Source organism: Felis catus, chromosome B2 (assembly GCF_018350175.1).
Source record: "Felis catus isolate Fca126 chromosome B2, F.catus_Fca126_mat1.0, whole genome shotgun sequence".
Classification (NCBI taxonomy): domain Eukaryota; kingdom Metazoa; phylum Chordata; class Mammalia; order Carnivora; family Felidae; genus Felis; species Felis catus.
The window spans coordinates 3,608,530-3,626,791 of NC_058372.1; the positions used below are offsets into that span (position 1 = coordinate 3,608,530).

General features: G+C 49.1%; 3 protein-coding genes and 1 non-coding gene across 4 annotated transcripts; 2 read left to right on the plus strand and 2 right to left on the minus strand.

Moving 5' to 3' along the window:
- Positions 1-6,772: 6,772 nt before the first annotated feature.
- On the minus strand, positions 6,773-6,844 carry TRNAM-CAU. Its single transcript has one exon. It is a non-coding gene; the product is annotated as a tRNA-Met (tRNA).
- Positions 6,845-7,575: 731 nt separating this feature from the next.
- On the plus strand, positions 7,576-8,022 carry LOC101087478 (histone H4). Its single transcript, XM_023253583.2, has one exon. It carries the CDS (start codon positions 7,621-7,623, stop codon positions 7,930-7,932), a length of 312 nt encoding a protein of 103 aa, XP_023109351.1. The 5' UTR covers positions 7,576-7,620; the 3' UTR covers positions 7,933-8,022.
- A 5,303-nt stretch (positions 8,023-13,325) lies between these two features.
- On the minus strand, positions 13,326-16,603 carry LOC101088485 (histone H2B type 1-C/E/F/G/I). The gene is made up of 3 exons (XM_003985706.6): positions 15,975-16,603; positions 15,188-15,307; positions 13,326-14,231 (listed from the first exon to the last, which is right to left on the minus strand). The coding sequence occupies exon 1, from the start codon at positions 16,553-16,555 to the stop codon at positions 16,175-16,177; it is 381 nt and encodes a 126-aa protein (XP_003985755.1). The 5' UTR covers positions 16,556-16,603; the 3' UTR covers positions 13,326-14,231; positions 15,188-15,307; positions 15,975-16,174.
- Positions 16,604-16,911: 308 nt separating this feature from the next.
- LOC101088237 (histone H2A type 1-B) lies at positions 16,912-17,417 on the plus strand. The gene has a single exon (XM_003985705.5). The coding sequence runs from the start codon at positions 16,952-16,954 to the stop codon at positions 17,342-17,344; it is 393 nt and encodes a 130-aa protein (XP_003985754.1). The 5' UTR covers positions 16,912-16,951; the 3' UTR covers positions 17,345-17,417.
- The last annotated feature ends 845 nt before the right edge of the window (positions 17,418-18,262 follow it).

Below are 18,262 nucleotides of genomic sequence, written 5' to 3' on the forward strand. Positions count from 1 at the left end.
GATCCCCTGTGACGAAAGCGGCGGTACTTACGCCAATGGATCCTGCGACCCCCCCAGTCCTACAAAGAGGGGCACTAGGATAGGAGAAATGGGTTCCCTCGTAAATCGAGACCGGGGAATGAAACCTAGGTGTTGGTTTGAGATTTCCGCCCATTGTTCATCTCCTAATTTTGGAAGCAAGGGAGGTGGTCTTCCAAATAGGATTTCAAAGGGGGGATGCCTCTTACGTAAGGTATACAGCGTACTCCGAGGAGGGCAAGAGGAAGGACGCCTACCCGGTTTTCGCCAGTTTCTGGAATTAATTCAGTCAAGGTTTCTTTTAGAGTTCTATGCATTCTTTCTAACGTGCCCTGAACTTTGGGGGTGGTAGGCACAATGTAATTTCCAATTTATTTGTAAGCTTTTGGCCAACATTTTAGATATCTGGGCTACGAAAGCCGGGCCATTATCTGACCCCAGACCAGTAGGGATGCCAAATCGGGGAACCAATTCACTGAGTAATTTCTTAGCCACTATCTGAGCTGACTCTGTTCTCGTGGGGAAAGCCTCTACCCATCCAGAGAAGGTGTCCACTAGAACGAGGAGATAATGATAGCCATAGGGCCCATGTCTCGTCTCAGTGAAGTCAAGTTCCCATAATTTCTCCAGGCATCTGTCCACGTAGTCGCCGTCCCGAAAAGTTAAACTTGGGAGATGGGTGAGTCTGAGCACAGGCTTTGCATCGGTCGACTAGGCTTTTTACAATTTTATTAAGGTTTGGAATAACATAGTCTCTTTGGGCTAGTTCAGACAACTTGGTTGCCCCTAGATGTGTGGGGCTGTGGGCTTGCCGGAGCAAGGTCCGTCCTATAGCTTCTGGTATGAAGATGCGTCCATCCTCGAGGTGATACCAATGCTGGTCATCTCTTTTTGCCCTCGAGGTTTTTATCAGGCGTAGCTCTTCTTTGGTATAAAATGGTTCCGTGGGGAGAAAGCGTGGAGGCAGCAGAGGCAAAATTTTAATCGGGAGAACATGTCTTTCTGCTGTGGCCTTGGCCGTTGCCATCAGCAATGGCGTTTCCTTTTGCTTGGGGTGAGTCTGCCTTTTGGTGGCTCTTGCGATGTATAATGGCCACCTTTTTAGGAAGCCATAAGGCTTCCAGTAGGGCCAGGATTTCTGTATTTTTTTTTTTATTAAATTTTTTTTTTCAACGTTTATTTATTTTTGGGACAGAGAGAGACAGAGCATGAACGGGGGAGGGGCAGAGAGAGAGGGAGACACAGAATCGGAAACAGGCTCCAGGCTCTGAGCCATCAGCCCAGAGCCTGACGTGGGGCTCGAACTCACGGACCACGAGATCGTGACCTGGCTGAAGTCGGACGCTTAACCGACTGCGCCACCCAGGCGCCCCAGGATTTCTGTATTTTTAATTTCCTTCCTTCCTGAAGTGAACGGTCCTCTTTCCTTATATAGAGCTCCAGGAACATGGGTGGTGGCAAAGGCATACCTCCTATCAGTGAAAACGTTCACCATTTTTCCCTTTGCCCATCTGAGGGCCTGGGCTCTAGCCATCAGCTCTGCTCTTTGGGCAGAAGTGTCAAGGGCTTGGGCCCCGATAACCTGGTCCTGAGTCACTACAGCTGCACCTGCGTGTCTGAGTCCATCTTTGACAAAACGGCTGCCATCAGAGAACAGCTCGAAGTCCACCTTTGGCAGAGGTTGCTCTCTTAAGTCCCCCCTCAGTCCCGTCAGAGTACTCCCGGTTTCCAAGCAATCGTGGCGTGGGGCCTCTGAGTCGCCATCCGGCAGCAACGTGGCTGGATTTAAAGCCTCTGTCTTCAGGAAAGTGATGCGTGGACGGTCTAGTGGCGATACCTGATCCTGGAGGATTCGTGCGTTGATCCATCGGTCTGGTGGGGAGCGCAGCAGGGATGCTACTGCGTGAGGTCCTGTGATCTGAAGGTCTTGCCCAAGCGTTAGTTTGGAAGCTTCTTCAACCAGCATGGCAGTGGCGATAAACCGCTCTGAGGCAACCGGGCCATCCGGTGGCAACAGAGTCCAGCCGCTTGGACAAGTAGGCGACAGGTCGTTTCCAGGGGCCCAGAGCTTGAGTAAGGACCCCGGATCTCATGCACAAATAGTTGGAAGGGTTTGGTAATAGCAGGTGAAGCTAGGGCTGGGGCTTGGGTGAGGGCGCTCTTGATTTGCTCAAAAGCCCTATCTTCTTGTTCTCTCCGGACCATCTCAGTTCCTTCACCCCCCGTGGCGGAGTACAGGGGTTTTGCCATCTCAGCGAAACCAGGTAACCGGAGGCGGCAATACCCAGCGGCCCCTAGGAACTCCCTGATCTGCCTTTTAGTTGTGGGTTTGGCAATGTTGAGGATAGCTTGGATTCTTTCCCGCCCCAGCGATCGCTTGCCTTCATGCAGTTGGTAGCCCAAGTATATGACAGAGTCCAAGCGAATTTGCGCCTTCTTTGCGGAAACTTTATATCCCAGGACATCTAATTCCCTTAGCAGGTCCTCCGTAGCCTTTGTGCAGCTAAGGAGTCAGTGGCTAGGAGCAAGTTGTCTACATACTGTAACAGCCTAACATCTGGGTGGCTCTCCCGGTAGGGGACCAAATCCCTTCGAAGCGCCTCATCAAATAGAGTAGGGGAGTTTCTAAACCCTTGGGGCAGTTGAGTCCAGGTTAACTGTCCGTTGTAGGTTCCATCTGGGTCTGTCCATTCAAAGGCAAAAATAGGCTGACTGACCTTCGCAATCGGCAAAGCAAAGAATGCATCCTTTAAGTCCAGGACGGAGTAAAGGAGGTAATTTGGTGGGAGCTCACTCAGGAGGGTATAGGGGTTGGGGACCGTAGGATGAATTGTCTCCACCCTTTTGTTAACTTCTCTGAGGTCTTGTGCCGGCCTATACTCTGAAGTCCCAGGTTTTGGGACAGGAAGCAAGGGAGTATTCCAGGGGGAACGGCATGGCGTTAGGGTCCCAGCTTCTCGCAAGCGGTTGATGTGTTTGGCAATTCCCTCCCTCGCATGCTGGCTGATGGGATGGATATTGCCTCACCCGGACGGGGGTGGCTGTGGCAGCTAGCTGGATCACTAGCGGCGCTCCTTGAATGGCTAGTCCGGGGGCGGGGGGGGGGGGGTGGTTAGTTTCAGCCCGAGCTGTAGGAATTGTCTCTTTCCACTTTTCTATTAATGGAGAGGCTTTCCGCTCCAGTTTTTCCAGGAGTAGATATTCCTCTGATATAGGGCAAGTAACTAGAATGGCAGGTGGCTATAGGTTCAAGTCTGTAGAATTTCCGGTAAAGGAGATTTGGGCCTTAAGCTTGTGCAACAGATCTCTCCCCAGAAGGGAATATGGGCAATCCGGCATGAGCACAAAGGAATGAGTAATAGTCCCTTGAGCTACGTCAGTGATTCGGGCACGAGTCCGCGGGTAGCCTTGCGTTCGTCCTGTGGCTCCCTGAATGTATACCTTTTCTCTAATCACAGGTCCTAAGGGTTCTTTAAGAACAGAATACATAGCCCCAGTGTCAACCAGGAATCTGGTTTCTTTCCCTTCTACGTTGAAGGTAACCACAGACTCCTGGGGATTCAGGGAAAGAGGGGGGCTGTGGTGGCGTCATTGTTCCTGGGCGACCAGGATGGGAGGCGTTTTGTTGAGGCATTTATCTTTCCAATGTCCTTCTTCCTTACAATAAGCACATTGATTTTTTTCCCAGCTTTGCTCGGGGTCCTTTCTGGCGGGGTTGAGGCCTTCCCTGTCCTTTGCTGTTGCCTGGGGGGTTTTCCCCAGGCTCCTACTAGGGCTTTCCCTATTTCCTTCCCTTGCATAATGGCAGGGCTGTCCCTGCTCTGAAAAACTCGCTGGGCTATTTCCACCAACTTTGAAATTACCTTTCCTTCGGATCCTTCTAATTTTTGGAGCTTTTTACCGATGTCTGGGGCCGACTGAGAAACGAAAGCCATATTAATGGTTTTACGGTTCTCTGTTGCCTCGGGGTCAATAGGGAATATAAGCGGTAAGCCTGGTAAAGCCTTTCTAGGAAGGCTGCAGGCGACTCATTCGGTCCTTGGACCGTGTCCTGAACCTTTGTCAGATCGGTGGGCTTTCGTGCCGCTGCGTGAAGCCCCTGTAACAGAATCTGGCGATGCTGGAGTAGACGCTCCCTACCGTTATCCGTGTTAGGGTCCCACTGGGGCGGCGCGGAAGGGAAAACGTGCTCAATTCTGTGAAGGTCTGTGGTAGGCATTCCATCTGGGCCGAGGACTGCTCTCGTGGCTTCCCGGGGCACTCGGGCCCTTTCCTTGAAGTCAGTAAGACCTGCAAGAGTTGGTGACAATCTTCCCAAGTAGGTAAGTGAGTGGGGAAAATAGAGCGCAATAAGTCAATTAGGCCCTGGGGGTTTTCAGAGAAAGGCGGGTTCTGAGTTTTCCAGTTGTAGAGGTCCGAGGTGGAGAAAGGAGTGTAGACAACCATCGGGCGTGTTGGCCGCCTGTCTGGACCGGGAGCCGGAGCCGTTTGCCTAAGAGGAAGGATGGGAACTGGGGCATCAGAGGACTGGTGTTCTCCTCTCTAGAGGGCTCCTGATCTGGTATGTGGGGGACTAGTCAAAGGATCTCCTGCGGCTTTTGGTTCCTGGGGAGCTAGTGGGGTCTGGGGATAAGGAGGTGGTCTCTGAGAATCGGATAACAAGTCCCTCCCTTCGGGTATCTCCTGAAGCACTGGGTAAAGCCTCTTTGAAGGCTGAGTAACGGGAAGCAAGGGTTTGGGAGTTTGGAGGAGAAGAGGAAGGGGAGTGGGAAAGGGAGATGCCGGATGACAGCTTCTGGCCCTGTTTCCGGCACTTTCTCGGCCAGGAAGGTGGGTCGTTTAGGAGGTCGACCCAAGTCACAGCATATGGCTCCTGGTCGGGATGAACATCATGACAAATCCTGCGGACGGCATAAGCAAGGTTAATTTTCTAGGAGCCCTCTGGGGGCCAGTCAACCCCAGAGAACGTCGGCCAGTCCAGTGGGCAACATGTCCGCAGCCAGGACGGCTTTAGGTTAAAGCCATAGTTCTTTCCTCTTTTTTTGAAACCAGAGAAGTTATTTAGCATGCATTTAAGGGGGGAGCAAGGCTCGGACGAAGACTGACCCATGACGGAGGTTAAACAGTGGGTCACACCAGAGATAAAGATAGGCTAACAGGAAACGTTAAACGGGGCACACAGAGCACTGAACATAGAACGAATGGTTGGGGTGATCAAGCCCAACCCAGACGGTCCGGAGACCCAGATGGGGCTGGGACGTCTCCACCAGACACCAGCTAGGGGGAAGTTAAGCTGCATCCAGCCTTCCCTCCGAGAATCAGATCTGGCCAGTAACAGAAAACAGAGAACAGAAAACGGAAAATAGGCGCCGCCTCGCATACCTTGCTTAAGCCAGGTCTGAGAACGGAAGGCCGGGGCTGAGGAACGTGTCTCGGGAGCTCTCCCCTAGCTGTTCCGCTTCAGCCTCCGAATTTCGGGTGGTCATAGAATCTCGGTGGAACCTCCAAATGAAACTGGGTGCTGTCGGAAAAAAAAAAACAAAAACCCACCAGACACTGAATAGAAGCGAGGCAAGATTTTATTCACGGCCGGGCCAAACCTGATCTCCGGATCTTAAGGAGAAAAGTGTAGAGAATGGCCCCGAAAAAAGGTAGCAGTGAGCTTCTATGGATTTTAGCAAGTCAGAATAGGTCATTATTTAGTTACCCAATTGCAATTTACAGCATTTCATGGCAGCCAATTCTATTGTGACACACAGACCTTAGTTTTGGTGGGAACCTATCAATTTAAAGTTCTTTGTCCTAAGAGGGTTTAAAATGACCAATCGTAGTTAGACACGTGGGGCAGTGAGTTGGTGACTTTTTACATGTCGGTGTTGCCTAGGCCAGATCTTGGTAAAAGGGGTGGGGGAGCGTTTTGCAGCCTAAGGTATCTATTTCCCAAGCAGGCAAAGTTACAGCGACATAGGGCGGTCAATTTCCGTATTAGGGAACTACAAAAGCTATTATCGCAATTATTCATGAAAGGTGAGTTTAAGCTGAACTGATATACAATAAGCTTTCTGATATCTTATAAGTTGACCTCTTACAACGTAAGTATATGAACAGGGATCTTTTCTGAGAGAAATATAAAACATACACTTTAAACATGAGCATAGAGAGCACCTCTGTTGGAGACTGGTAAAGGGAGGCAGGCGGTAGAAACACATTTACCAGCATCAACCACATAAGTGGTTTTCTCAGGTCAGAGTTCAATCGTGGCCACCAAAACTTTGTACTCTGCTCAAACTGTTACTTATTTATTCCAAAGTTTCCACTCTGGTAGTTGCAAAGATTTGGCGCTGGGAGGGCCCAGCAGATTGGTCTATGGCTTTAGCCACGTGGCCACAGCTCACTAACTAGAGCTTTTCTGAATTACATATAGAAGGAAAGAAAACGCCTTCTCTCGGCTTCCATCCCTGTCCTCACCCTTACACTCAGCTTATTTTAGCGTTTTCCCAGGTTCATAGGGCAATGGGACTGTCACGATCCCTTTGGCAAGCACTAGAAATATGGCTTGTGGTGGGGGAACATCTTAATTAATGATAACTGAGTATCCATGACCGACGGTCTTTTTCTCTCTGGAGAATGTAAACAGTTTCATGTTTATTTTCAGGAAATAATTTTCACTCCAGAATGAAGCAAAACAGGCTCTATTTTCTTCCCCTAGTGTGAAACGAGGCTACAGGAACTAAAAAGGTGCAGGAAAAGCAGATAGCAGAGGATGGTTTCGATCCATCGACCTCTGGGTTATGGGCCCAGCACGCTTCCGCTGCGCCACTCTGCTCTCCGGCGACATGCGACTCCTAATAATGCTCTTAACTCTGTTCAGAGGCGATTGCTGACACTGGAAAAACCCACGCTGAGGTCGCCGGTTCAACACCTCGGTTACCACAAACTGCCAATTCTCTTCGGAACAATATCGCTACCAGAATCAGAGAGAACAAAGCCAGGGGCAGAGACGGAAGCGTTACCACCCCGTTGAAATTCCGGAGGCAGAGGGGAGAGGCGGCCAGATACTCAGCGAGGCTTACCAGCTTTACTAAACAGGGAAGGAAGGGGAAGACCGGGAAAGGCACGCGGGCGAGAATTCCGCCTCGGAGTCACTAACCAGGCCCGCGGTCGCCGTTGGGAGGACACCCTCTCGGGCTCGGTGTGGGGGTGACGCCCGGCCACGGGAGGCCCGGACGGAGGCTCGGGCGGGAAGGGCCGGTCCGCGGGGTCGCCGCAGGCCAACGCAGGCGCCCGGCGATCGGCCAAGGCCCCTCACGCAGCAAAACGTAGAGCAAAACGCTCACTTTTTTAGTCTGACGCACCGAAAAAGTTCCGAGGTCCCACACAGGCCACGGGCCCCTCCAGCCGCCTCCGCGGAGGGCACGCTCCGAGGGTCCCGGCCCCGCCTCCAGTGACGTCACTGGAGTGAGCCGCGGAGGGCGGGGCCGGGCAACGGCCCTTCCTGCGTGCGCGCTTCCAGTCCTCAATTAGGTCCGCATCCTGCACATATAAGGAGGTTGCCTCCACGACTTTCATGCTTTCTCCGGAAGGTGACTAAGCGGTGCTGACATGTCTGGCCGAGGCAAAGGCGGGAAGGGTCTGGGCAAAGGGGGCGCCAAGCGCCACCGCAAGGTGCTGCGCGACAACATCCAGGGCATCACCAAGCCCGCCATCCGGCGGCTGGCCCGGCGCGGCGGCGTCAAGCGCATCTCCGGTCTCATCTACGAGGAGACCCGCGGGGTGCTCAAGGTGTTCCTGGAGAACGTGATCCGGGACGCCGTCACCTACACGGAGCACGCCAAGCGCAAGACGGTCACGGCCATGGACGTGGTGTACGCGCTCAAGCGCCAGGGCCGCACCCTCTACGGCTTCGGGGGCTGAGCGCCTCGGACCTTCTGCTACCTCCACAAGCATAAAAAGGCCCTTTTCAGGGCCGCCCACGTTTTTCACGAAAGATCTGTAGCTTTTGGTTACTTTCTAGGAGTTCTGTGTTCTGTTGTTGGTCCAGGTTCCAAATGTGTATGAGAATTGTTAGTTGTCCGTTCTGTCGTGCCCTTTTATCTTAATCCGAGGGCTTTTAACGTCGGGGCTTAGTTAAGCCGTGCTGTGGCTCTGCCGCAGTCGGCTTGTCTAAGCCTTGGGCTGCCCATCGTTTTGGGTGACAGACAAGGCCACATGGTATCGTCAGCATTTCCAAGGCGCTTCCTTTGTTCTCGAGCACTTTCGAGTTTGAAGTCAGGTGGGTTTGGTTCTGGGATACTAGCAAGGGGATGCCCACGCGGGAGGGAGCGGGTGCGCCTTCCCTGCAGGGCTCCCGCGTCCAAGATGGCGGGGTCGGCGGCGGGAGGACGGCTGCGGAACAAAGACGCGTTCCCGCCGCCCGCCTGGCCCCGCCTCCGGCCCCGCCTCCGCCCCGCCCCTGGGCTGGGCTGCGCTCTGCCAGGCTCGCTCAGCGGTTCCGAAGGCCCCGGGGTCGTGCGCTGGGCGGCTGGGGGGTCAGATCTGGCAGGTGTTGCGTGGCCTAGCGGGCGACATTTTATGACGTATTATGAAAACCTCACGGAGATAAGGATGTTACTTAATGGTCAATATGTAAATGTCACCTAATTTTAAGGAGATGTGGTGGCATTTTAAAAACGTGTACATATAGGCATCAGGATATTTCACCCCAAATTGCTAAGCGTGGGGAGGGAAGTGATGAGGGAGCGTGGAGCGAGCTGAGGGCAAAATACAGGCTACCCCTCCCCCGCCCCCGGGTGGGATATATGTGACATTCCTAGGACACTCCTGGCTACCCTAGAACAAAGGAAGGGTGTAAGCGCTTGCCATAGTGATGTGGGAAGCTAAGGCAAGCGAAAAACTAAATTCCCTTATTGCCTACAGCCATTGGCAGGTCCTTGAAACCGGCAGTGACCTCCCTCTAGGAGCTCAGCTGGCTGGATGATGACACTTTGCTAGGGGCAAAAGAGCACCTTGGCTTAACATTATCCTGACCGCCCCCCACTCCCCACCCCTGAACCTGTAAGTCTACTTTAACCTATAAAAATTCCTGTGGAAACTTCCTTTATCTCAACTGCCCCAAGATATATGCTGACAATCATACTCTAAGCATGTGGCCCCCTGATGTGTATCTGAAGGGTCTCATGACTGAGGTTTTACTACACAGTGATAAATGGTGTTTCCCTAGCAACAGCTAGTCCCTCAAGGTCCTGGAAACCTTGCTGACAAAATTCCTTAAAGACTTTATCCCTGACCACCTTCCATCCTGAGGGTATATAAGAAGTTACCTGTCAGGACAGCTCTTCCTGCCCAGGGTCCTGTTCCCTGCTTTAATAAAATCACCTTTTTTTTTTTTTTTTTTTGCACCAAAGATGTCTTCAAGAATACTTTTTTGGCTGTTGGCTCCGGACCACCCCTCCCTCACTCGAAAATGTCATCAGAAGTATTCCACTTCCTCCAGGGTCTTCCAGCTGGACTAAACTTTACAGGAGGACATACTAACAGGAGAAAAAAAAAAAAATCCAAAGGTTTTATTACCTGCGTCCAGAGGTCCGATAAGGAATTTGAGGCCCAAACAAATGAATAATGCAGGGCAGTTTTTATACCTTCTAGACAGAGAAAATGCATTCGTGAGGAATGGACAGGATTAAAAACACACATTTGAGAGCTTTAATTAGTAAGGACTTTTAAGAGGAACTTGGCCTGACGTAGTACATTAGTGAAATTAACCAGGATTGTTTCTATAGCTTTCTTGGCTTTAAAGTTCTTATCTCTGGGGCGCCTGGGTGGCGCGGTCGGTTAAGCGTCCGACTTCAGCCAGGTCACGATCTCGTGGTCCATGAGTTCGAGCCCCGCGTCAGGCTCTGGGCTGATGGCTCAGAGCCTGGAGCCTGTTTCCGATTCTGTGTCTCCCTCTCTCTCTGCCCCTCCCCCGTTCATGCTCTGTCTCTCTCTGTCCCAAAAATAAATAAACGTTGAAAAAAAAAAATAAAGTTCCTATCTCTGGTGATAATGATGTGTTTTTACTTAGTCCAGTGAGGGGTTCCTTTTATATATGGTAGTTTTATTTCCACATTTTGAGGGGACCGAGGAGAGTCTAAGTGTCCTTGCATGTGCTTTTTCCCACGTAGCTTCAATTCGAAATAATACACCATCGTATATTTTGGACAACTTGCCCTTGGCCCTCTTGTTAGCTAGTGAATGTAGGGTATGAGAGAATTAGAACACTCTCGGATAATCCCAATGATTTTAGCCACTGCATCGAAGATGGTAATGCCAGTCGCTAAAATGGATAAGAATATAGAAGGAACGAGTTTTGGGGAGAATCACAGGTTCAGCTTTGGACATGCAGAATTTGGGATACCTATTACATTTCTAAGAGGGAGGTAGGAACTAGGCTAGCTAGATATATGAATCTGCAGTTCAGGGAAGAGATCTGGGCTGGAAACATTATTGGGAGTTGTCAGGGTATAACTGCCCTGATGCCACGAGAGTGAAAAAGCCACGCAAGGAGATGAGATCTCTTAGGAAAGAGGGTTGGTAATGAAGAGAAGCAGTTCCAGAACCGAGTCCTAGGTCAGGTAAGTAAGGAGTGTTTGCTCTGTACTCATGATATGTGGATAGATCACTGATGGTTTTACGCGTGTTTCTGTGATCCTCCCTTTCTCCTGTGACTCTCAGAACAAGCAGAAGAAAATAGTCTCATTTTACAGATGTGGAAAGCTGCCCTCAGTCATAAGAGGGTGCAATGACAGTGGAGCTGTCACTCAAATAGTCTGTTGAAGTTAGAACCACGGGAGATCACTTTGGGGATCCACCGATAGATAATAGGCACCCTTCTCAAAATGGACAACTTCCCCGTATATTTTGCATGCAGTTCCAGTGAGTTCTCAGGCCTCCCGAAGCCTGTTTGTGGAGGCCAACGTTCAGAGCTCTGTGTCTGAAGCTGCTTTTCTCTTCCCTTACCTTCACCAGCTCCTGATCTGAGAAAGTGGACCCTGAGAACACACGTTTCTGATCTGTTGAGCTGGTGTTCCCCTGTTGTTGTGGAGATGCCGTCTATACAATAATGGAGAAGAAGTTAAGTCATCAGCCCAGAGACTTCCCTTGAACTGCACACTCAGAGACCCAGCTACCCACTTGACTTCTCTATTTGGAAGTCCATGAATATCCATTTCCAAATCCGACACCACCACTGCAAGACCAGCCTCTCTCGTCAACATCTTGAATTTGGAAAACGGCGAGTCCAACCTTTCAGCTGGAGTTGTTTTCGACTCTCCAGTCCATAGTAGGTCCTGTCAGCTGTACCCGGAAAACACAGCAAGAAGGCTAGCATTTCCCTTTCCGGCACTTTCCCATCGCTGCTGCTCTGGCCAAGCGGCTGTCACTCCATCGTTATTCCTGCAGCCCCATCTGCTTCCGCCCTCCTATATTTCACACAGCAGCCAGGGATTATAATAAAGAGTAAATCAGATCAAGTCGCCTCTCTGCTGAAAACCCTCCAACGGCTCTCATTTCACTTAAAGTGAGAGTCAAAGTCCTTACTCTCTTGGCCCTTGTTACTTCAAACTGTCTACTCTCCCTCTCCTTCTTAGCCCAGTGACACTGGCCCTGGAACTTTCTCAAATAGGCCAAGTACACAGATCTTTTAAAGACTCTTCTTTCTACATGGGCCTCTCAGCTCCCAGATCCTTGGAGGCATCGCTCCTCACCTTCTTCCCTTTTTAAGTCAAATATCCTTTTAGGGAGGCTGTCTGTGATGGCATGCCAACCCCTGACGCCCCCCAGTCTGTTTTCTCTGCTCTTGAGAAGCTTGCAGTCTATTTGGGAAGTCAACACCCCCCCCCCCACCCCCGCCCATGAAATGTGAAGCAGAAATGGACACCATAAAGGGTGTCCAAAGAGCGTAAGTCAAGTCCGTATTGGGAGTCCTAAGCGGATGCTTGCCCAGGAGGCTCACTGCCAGGCTCAGGAGGCCTGTCAGGCCCGTGACGGGGATCTGGGCTTTACTCTGGACAACAGGGAGCTGTGCAAAGTTGTGTCTCCTTTTGTCTTTCCCTACAGTTTTTCTCACTGTGGAACAATATCTTTTTCAAAATCAGTTGTTGCTCTTAGCATACTGGATTTCAATGGTGCATGTGTATCTCTTTCCCCATTAGAGTGAAACTGTACTGAAACTCTCAAGTGCCTGGATGAATAGATAGGAATGAAGTGAAGGTTAAACGGATTTACAGTTAATGAAATGAAAAAGGCTACACAAGCAACCTTGCAGAAAAGAAAAATATTTCTAGAAGGATCCATTGAAATACACATTTTGTGTGTATCAGCAGTGACTTTGGCAAAGTGCCCTGCTTTGTCCCTTGTGGGCCTCTACAGACTTTTGGGATCTAAGGGGTGATTTTCTTTCTTATAAACAAAACCCAGTATAGGCAACTTTTAATAGCTTAGGAGGCTTCTGCTGTTTTGTGGAACGTGAGGTGATTCCACCAATATAATTGCACATTTTCCTTTATTAGCTTTATAATTTATAATTCTCAATATATACAAAGGAATATCTGAACTACGTGTACATGTTATAAAGGATAATATGATGATGACCACATTAGAACCCGATTGCTGGGGCACCTGGGTGGCTCAGTTGTAAGCGTCTGACTTCGGCTCAGGTCATGATCTCACGGTTTGTGAGTTCGAGCCCCGCGTCGGGCTCTGTGCTGGCAGCTCGGAGCCTGGAGCCTGCTTCAGAGTCTGTGTCTCCCTCTCTCTCTGCCCCCTCCCTGTTCACACTCCGCTCTGTCTCTCACTCTCTCTAAAAATAAATAAACATTAAAGAACCCAATTGCCAACCCGGTTATACAAATATTACCAATCCATTGCTTTGGCCTAATTTTGTCCTTCTTCAACCCCACCAGAGATAGCCACAGTCTTGAATTCTGTCATTTTCTTGCCTTTATTTCTTATCCTTTTAAAATCACACATGCATTGAAATCTAAATAATATGTGGCTTTGGTGCTTAGTCTTTGCTATCAAAAAATGGTATCTGTGGAAGAATGCCCTATCGTTCCAGACATTTGCAACTCCATCTGGTGAGAGGATTTTATTTCCTGCACTAATGGCATTAGGCTTGCTCATGTGATTTGCTATGGTCAGTGAATATGAGTGAAAATGACATGTGTCGTTTCAGTAAGCCGTTGTGTGATCTGTCCCTATTCCTCCAGCATGGTTCTTAGGCTGAAGGCAGGTGGAATCAGAGCAGTAACTCACCCACAGTCAATAAACATGAGCAAAACAAGAACCTTTATTATAGTAAGTCACTGGGATCTGGGGGTTGTTTATCACTGCACAATTAGCCTAAATGGATTGACACAGTATTAGATCACATCTGGTTTCTGGGAATTGCTTTATTCTGAGTTGCCACGTTGTCACATGTGGCTAAAGCTCGTTTGCTTTCATAGCAATGTTAGAGCGTGTGATCATGCCTGATTATGTCACGATTCATCTGTCTATTGGTTGACAGTTGCTTTGTTGACTGCCTTAAAAAAATTACAGGATGCTTTGCTGGAATATGAAAGATCAAGTAGAATTTTCATTGTGTGGATTACTTCATAATATTCTGCTAATGATATTAATATGTGTGCGGATTACTTATAATAATAGAATATAAGTCTTCAAACACGTGGAAGTGAGAAGTAGGTATAATTTTAGGGGAAATAGTCAAGAAATCTGTTTTAACCCGGGCCCCTTCTCTGATTAGCTGAGCTGATTCAGAGACATTTTTTAAAATTCTGAAATGAAGGGACTTGAACAAATCAGTGGTTCCCAGATGCTCATCTAAGAATAGTGTTAGTCCCGGCCACTTTTCTCTGTATTCTGTGTCAAAATGAGAAACGTAAGGTCAGCATAGTAAGTTTTCCTTAATATTAAAAGTTAATTAAATTTATTTGGTAGAAAGGACCACATTTATTTGGTATAAAGATTTCTTATTTTGCGGTTATCTGTATTCCCTTTGAGGATTGTTCTTGTTTGAAATGAGATTGATTGTCTTTGAAGTTGTTGGCAACAGCACAGCCGTCTGTAGGGCGGCCCTGGCTTTCCCTTGTCTGGGAAGGACCACAGGCAGCAATGTCGCGATTCTCTTCTAACTTTAAGAGTGCCAGCTGGTTTTCTGAAGATGATTCTTCGTTCTGGCCGGACACCACGGCGAGGTTAGGCAAAGAGAACAGGAGGCATGGGAGCAAAAAAGGAAAAAAAAGTTACTAACAGCTCTTGTGTGTTTCCAGCGTCCCTTCCTCATACTCCAACGCACACCTTCCTGTTAAATGAGGTGCCGCTGGCTCAGGTGAGGCAAGAGGAAGTCCCTGGAAAATTAGGCACGTGTTGCTTGAACTGGCAGGCAGAGGTGGGGAAGTCTCACAGCCACAGGCACTAGGTGGTCCTTAAAAGAGTTCAGGGTGGAGAGATGATTCTAAGGAGGGGTTCAGACTATTAGAAGGGGTTTAGATTGACAAAGAACCCCACCTGGTGTCCCATGCCTTTATACTTTTGTGGTCTTCTGCCTTGTTCAAGGCCTCAGGACTCAGATACTAACATGGGCACCTTTCCTACCCCTTCAATCAGAGGCTTTAGCCATAGCTGCTATCTTGGATGACTTTCCCCTCTGCAGGGACTGTCCTAGCGCTCTCACTGTGATCTTTTATTGATGCCATGCAATGCCATGCAGTCGGTACTAATTATTATTCCCATTTTAGAGGCAAGGAAATGCTCACAGAAGGTTTAAGAAGTTTGCTCAAATGTAGCTTTGAAACAGGCTGCCAGGACTGTATCTTTGGACACCCTTTATGGTGTCCATTTCTGCTTGTGTATTTCTTTTCATGAATATGTTATTTTCTAAATGTACTTAAAATTAGCTTTGGAGAGCCGGAACTGAATGCCTTAATTGCATGTGGGGCCGAGAGAACCTTCACAAGCCCCATTACAAAACGGAGCCGCTTTATTTAATGCTCACGGAAATTTACCATGTAGGCATTTGTAGATAAAGACGTGTAGCTTTTTGAGCTCAGTTTACACCACCAATGCTCATGCTTTCCCCCTCTGCACCACAGCGCCAGAAAAGTTACATTTGCTACCAGGTGATTCTTACCTTCCATATCCGTGATATATATTCCATATAGTATTTATTGATGTAAAAGGGCTGCTGAATCTCAATTCTCAGGACATTCGCTTGTACAATGGAAGATTCCGTTTCACGGGTGATTGTAGGCTGAAATCAGGCGAAGGACAAGCACAGAAATGTAAATTCCTTTGAACTCCTCTTCCTTGGACTAAAATCCTAGGGAATGAAGAAGTAACTGGGGACAAGGCTATCCAGGACACAGGGAGGCTTCGGAAGAACTCTGGGACTCCCCCCACCTCCTGCTTGTTACCCAGTTTTAGGTAGCGTCTCTTTCACCCTGGTATATTAAGCCGGGTAGAAAACCCCAGTGGATAGAGTTCCTGATCTTTTCCAAGAGGCAATGTTTAGCTACGTTAAAATGTTTGCTGAATTCGTGGAATCGAGAGGATGTGGATTTGAGGACTAGCAGATCCGCTAAGTCTAGAAAGTCAAGCTGCAGAGGGCACATCGCGCCATTAGGTGCCGCTGTAGCCACTCACAAACCCAACAAGAAATTACAAAAAAGTGGTTTCATTTTTCTCAAGAATGGTTAACACTTGTTTTCATTTAGGGCCACTCAAAACTAGGACTCCAGGTTTTCCTGAAGGGAATTCCCCAAAGGTAACGGGGAGGACAAAATGAAACCAAAAGCGGTAAAAAAAAAACAAAAAAAAAAAACAAAAAAAAAACCTCTCGAGGTGGGGGCAACCCTAGGTCCACTATCTCCAGTTGTCGGGAGAAGCCAAGCCAAATGCACCATAATCAAGCTACTTACACATTTGCTTCTTGATGGTCCGCACACGCCAGAAGTTAACCTTTGTTCCCAAATTCAGAGTTTACCAGTACTCAGCAAATTAAACGTGACTTAAACAAGTTGCAGTTTCCAGAAGTTCGGAAGATTACAGCTCTTTAAATGAGAATATGGGCGGCTCTTAAAAGAGCCTGAAATCGTTGGTGCTGTGACGGTGAACAAATCTACTTGGAGCTGGTGTATTTGGTGACGGCCTTGGTGCCCTCGGACACGGCGTGCTTGGCCAGCTCCCCAGGCAGCAGCAGGCGCACGGCCGTCTGGATCTCCCGGGACGTGATGGTCGAGCGTTTGTTGTAATGCGCCAGGCGCGACGCCTCGCCCGCGATGCGCTCGAAGATGTCGTTGACGAACGAGTTCATGATGCCCATGGCCTTGGACGAGATGCCGGTGTCGGGGTGCACCTGCTTCAGCACCTTGTACACGTACACCGAGTAGCTCTCCTTGCGGCTGCGCTTGCGCTTCTTGCCGTCCTTCTTCTGCGCCTTGGTCACCGCCTTCTTCGAGCCCTTCTTCGGGGCGGGAGCGGACTTCGCTGGCTCAGGCATTGCGTCCCAACAACACCTCTAGGCGAACGCGAGGAAAATACGCCTACGAGCAAGCGACCTCTTTTTTATTTGGTGTGTATGCAAATTAGGGATCGCAGAATTACGATTTCTGATTGGACTCTTCAATATCTTAGCTTCTGATAGGCTGTTCTTTATCCTAAACTCTCATTGGCTCTTCCCCATAGTTCAACCATGAATAATTTGACCTTTCTACCATAAACGTTCTATGTAAATTAGAAACATTGTCGTTTTGGACGTGCTTCTTGATTGGCTAGAATTTGTGTTCGGGCAACGGCATAGGCTGCTTTACCAAACCTCTGCAGAGTATAATAGTCTAGCTTCTTGCGAGGTAGGCTCAGTCCCTTCTTTTTCTGGCTTTGTAGTCACAGCATCATCATGTCTGGACGCGGAAAACAGGGTGGCAAGGCTCGCGCCAAGGCCAAGACGCGCTCGTCGCGGGCCGGGCTGCAGTTCCCGGTGGGCCGCGTGCACCGCCTGCTCCGCAAGGGCAACTACTCGGAGCGGGTCGGGGCCGGCGCGCCGGTGTACCTGGCGGCCGTGCTGGAGTACCTGACGGCCGAGATCCTGGAGCTGGCAGGCAACGCGGCCCGCGACAACAAGAAGACGCGCATCATCCCGCGCCACCTGCAGCTGGCCATCCGCAACGACGAGGAGCTCAACAAGCTGCTGGGCCGCGTCACCATCGCGCAGGGCGGCGTCCTGCCCAACATCCAGGCCGTGCTGCTGCCCAAGAAGACCGAGAGCCACCACAAGGCCAAGGGCAAGTGAATCTATCTAAATCCCAGTGTGCACTAAAGCTAAAAAACTTTTATAACCCAAAGGCTCTTTTCAGAGCCGTCCACGTTTTCACATGAAAGAGTTTGTAACTCAAATCGAGGCAACATAATTGGGTAAAATTTAAATGGTTGCAGCCTTTGGTTACAGTTCATTCATTGCAATTTATTTTGTTGACTTTACTTTGGGATCCTGGGAAACGGGACTTCTGAATAAGCTTAACAGTTTTAAGTACAGCATTGGGCTAGTGCTTATCTGGATAGGTTGGACTCTCATGTTTCCCAAGTTGTGCGCAAGTAAAGCGCTTAAATAACCACAAGTAAGGAGGATAGTTTAATAAATGAACCCTGTGAAAAATGGCGGGTGGGCACGGTAACCTAGAGTCCCTTAAGACACTTAAAAACAGCAAAACTACAGGATCGAAAATCAGAGCAAGCTGTCTCAATTCTGAATTGAAAGAAGCAGTATGCTATTCGGCCACCTTAAGGAAGTTCAATAAACATTTCTTGTGCACTGGTGATCTCCCGTCGTCTCCGGGACGAGGCGTTTCACCTGTGGTTTCCCAGAGTGGACACAAGTGGCAGTCTAGGCCACTCAAGGTTCAGTTCAGTAAAAATAACCATCTGAAACAAAATATACATAAATCTGTGATGAAAGCGTGGTCCTGGGAACGTTAGGTCCCATTACGTAGGTCTCCTCAATCAGAATTGGCATTTTTCCCCGACCTCCAAGTGATTTAATTGGTTTTGAGATGAATTGAGCCAGAATATTAGTGTTAAATCCTAGGATCGCTATGACAAAGATTACAGGGGATTGAAATGATGAACTAGTCATCCAATCGGAGTCTGTTTTAATTCACCAATCAGGTCGTTCACTCTTTAGCCAATGGTTTCATTGCGCGGGACTTTTGAA

Bases quoted from the DNA above. Each gene is read 5' to 3' on its own strand.
- LOC101087478 (XM_023253583.2), top strand. From the start codon at position 7,621: ATGTCTGGCCGAGGCAAAGGCGGGAAGGGTCTGGGCAAAGGGGGCGCC.
- LOC101088485 (XM_003985706.6), bottom strand. From the start codon at position 16,555: ATGCCTGAGCCAGCGAAGTCCGCTCCCGCCCCGAAGAAGGGCTCGAAG.
- LOC101088237 (XM_003985705.5), top strand. From the start codon at position 16,952: ATGTCTGGACGCGGAAAACAGGGTGGCAAGGCTCGCGCCAAGGCCAAG.